The sequence below is a fragment of the Toxorhynchites rutilus genome, chromosome 3, assembly GCF_029784135.1.
Source record: "Toxorhynchites rutilus septentrionalis strain SRP chromosome 3, ASM2978413v1, whole genome shotgun sequence".
NCBI classification, from domain to species: Eukaryota; Metazoa; Arthropoda; class Insecta; order Diptera; family Culicidae; genus Toxorhynchites; species Toxorhynchites rutilus.
In genome coordinates, this window is record NC_073746.1 from 284,208,446 (window position 1) to 284,211,450 (window position 3,005).

A 3,005-nucleotide genomic window follows, 5' to 3' on the forward strand; every position below is an offset into this window, starting at 1 on the left:
AACGAGCTGAACGGCGAGGGATCGAGGTATTCATTACCTGGCTTGACCTGACCTGAAATGCAATCAGTTTGTTTTAACTGTGAGGGAGCGCAGAAAAGCCGATCGATCAGAAGGAGAAGAGAAGGTGACCAAGAGAGTATCAGCATCGAAATACGGTTCCTCGGGAAGACATAGAAGCAGCCGCCACACATACACGCGCGCAACTCTTTTCGTTTGCTGGTTATCGAGAGGAAACCTGGAAAGAAATGATCGTTGCTGAAAAATAATCTGCCAGTTCCCCTTGGAATTGAAAATTACATTCAAGCGAGTTTATTTTAATGTTTTCTATCCATATAATACTGCGACCACATACATTTGGTTTTGTGATTTGTCAATCAAGTGCAGTTAACAGGAAAGCTTCTGAAGATTATTCTTCAGAACAAGGTTTTTTGTATCCAATATTGGATGCATAAAACCTTGAGTCTTCAAAGTAACACTTTCGTTTTTGAAGTCACCCAAATATTTATTTATTCATTCATTCAGGATGGATTTAGATTCAACTTCAAACAAATGAACTCTAAATCAACGATAGTCCTACGTCACCCTTGCGGTTATACCATAGATATAACCCACTTCCTGTTTTTTCATATTCTAGAATATTGTTGAATGAAATGAATAAATTAATGTTAATGGCGTGGAATATTTATTGAATATAATGCATAAGATCATTACCGGACTATTCTTATTTGATTTCAGTGCTTTTTGTAACTGGATTGCACGGATCCATATATTAACTATTCGTCGATATGTTCGTCGTTAGAGTCATACCTTCAAAAGCAAAATATAAATGTTTGACTTTCGTATAGTTATTCGCTAAATATAATGGTCATAATTATACACACTTGTGAAAGAATTTCACTTGTGTAAGAATAGTAAACAGTAAACTATAAACTAATCGGTTGCTTATGGTAATTTTTAACAGTTTCAGTTTCGGGGATATTTTTTTATAATGTACAATATCGACAAGAAAACAAAAAAAAGAAAAGGAAATCGTAGAAATGCTTTTATATCATCTTTTTATGCCCCATCTAAAAAAAGGCATTAATTCTTACTTTACAAAGAAAACAGAGACAAAGAATATTAGAAATATGCAAACATTATATTCCAGAACCATTATCATCTGGTAATTATCTAGAAGATCGTTATACATTCTTCTCTTCGATAAAAGACTCAAAAAACACGCAACAACTGCATGAAGTGTAAAAAATATGTTTGTTTCGAGCATGCAGTTATGCTATGTTCTAAATCTTACTCCAATGAAACCACAATCAATTAATACGTTTTTATGTTATTTTATAGCTCTTTATGTTTAATAGTTGCTTACTATTAATCAATAACAGTGAAAAATTCGAATTTCGTTATTTGTGTTGGAGTATCAAAAATTACTCTATTTTGAGGAGGCTGAATTAGATGACTATTAAAACATAATAAAGATGAAGAAAACATATTTTTTGGAATTTTTTCATTCAATCATACCCTCTTCTTCAAAAAAATGCCAATAAAGCCCGAAAAATACACAATGGCAACATTACAGAGAAGTTCAATTTTCGGTCTGTGACACCGTGCGCGAGTATACGTGTTATGATTTTGCACGCGAGTACAGGAGGGTTAAGCCAAAGAAAAAGAAGAGAAGAGGAAAAAGAAGAAAAAGAAGGTTGTAAAAAATATCTGAAAAAACCTTCGATACTTTTTAGTGTAGGATTAACATGCTACTAATTTGGCTAAGAAGAGCCCCACGATAATTACACAACACAAGTCAATTTCAAAATAACTAAAGTTGTATTTCTAGAACAGCCATAGTCAGATTATGTTTTCAAACATATATATCGCTTATCCTTTAATTCTATTTAAAGTTATCAGGATGTGTATACTTTGCAGTAGAAATATAAAACAGTGCTGGGGCCGGCACCAGCATGAGTGAAAAATACGAGATATTATATGGTATCGAAATAATTCCGTAAGCCAACAGCAACCAGTGACCAACTGCAAAAAATGACCAATTAGAGATACCAATTAAAGTACTGTAGAAAATACTTACGAATTATGGTGACATTACGCATTTGAGTGATGGAAGTTTCCAGCAAAGATTTCATTGTCTGATCGAGCTTAATGGAAAAGTGAAGCGCATTGGATACCACCGAAATAACAATGCTCAGATAGGGAAATGAGTAATCTGTAAGTGAGGTTGTTCATATTATTTAAATGCATTCAATCGTAACATTGAAATAATACTTACAAATTAATCCACCGGCAACAGCATGTAAAAGCGAGAGAATTGGGAAAATATACAACGCGTAATATACTGCCATTTTGCCTCGAAACGGAAGAAACTTAACATTCAGAGCGGGCCGGATGATCATCATGAACGTAATGCAGAATAGATAAAACACAAATATCATGGTCTGCAATGGGTACACCGCTTCCTGGGTACAGTACAACGTGGTATCATAGTTCGGCGTAGGATTATGGAACAGCGTATACCAGTCCGACAGCTTACGAACTCCACAGGAATTGATGCGCAGCTCCCAAATCGGATCGGTGAAAAGTATGGTCAAAAACGCAGACAAAATGACCTCAACGCAGGCACTCGCGTGTAGTATCAGTTCTCCTTTGGTGAACTTTCGCTGTTGGGCGTTCAAATCGATACAGAACCAGTGAATTATCAGCGGGAGAATGGCCATAAAACCAAGATAGAGCCAATCGTGCTCGCTTAGATCATTCTCGCAAGGTGCACAAACAAATTGCTCGTTCACACGAAAACCACGCAAACATGCTCCACACTCACTAAGCGACGAGTTTTCCTGGATTGTTTTACCGCAGTATAAACCAGGGCACTTATCCACAGTTTTTAACATTATTCTTAGTATCGAAGATTCTACTGGCGAGTTTTCGCTGCTTTGTATCCATAACAAATGTTTGCAGCAATGTTTTGATTTGTGTTTGTTTTGCTCTTCACGTTCACTTTT

General features: G+C 35.7%; 1 protein-coding gene across 1 annotated transcript; it reads right to left on the reverse strand.

Annotated features, from left to right (window-relative positions):
- Nucleotides 1–1,799: 1,799 nt before the first annotated feature.
- On the reverse strand, nt 1,800–3,005 carry LOC129773917 (JNK1/MAPK8-associated membrane protein). Its single transcript, XM_055777582.1, has 3 exons — nt 2,276–3,005; nt 2,078–2,212; nt 1,800–2,022 (listed from the first exon to the last, which is right to left on the reverse strand). The coding sequence occupies exons 1-3, from the start codon at nt 2,892–2,894 to the stop codon at nt 1,883–1,885; spliced, it is 894 nt and encodes a 297-aa protein (XP_055633557.1). The 5' UTR covers nt 2,895–3,005; the 3' UTR covers nt 1,800–1,882.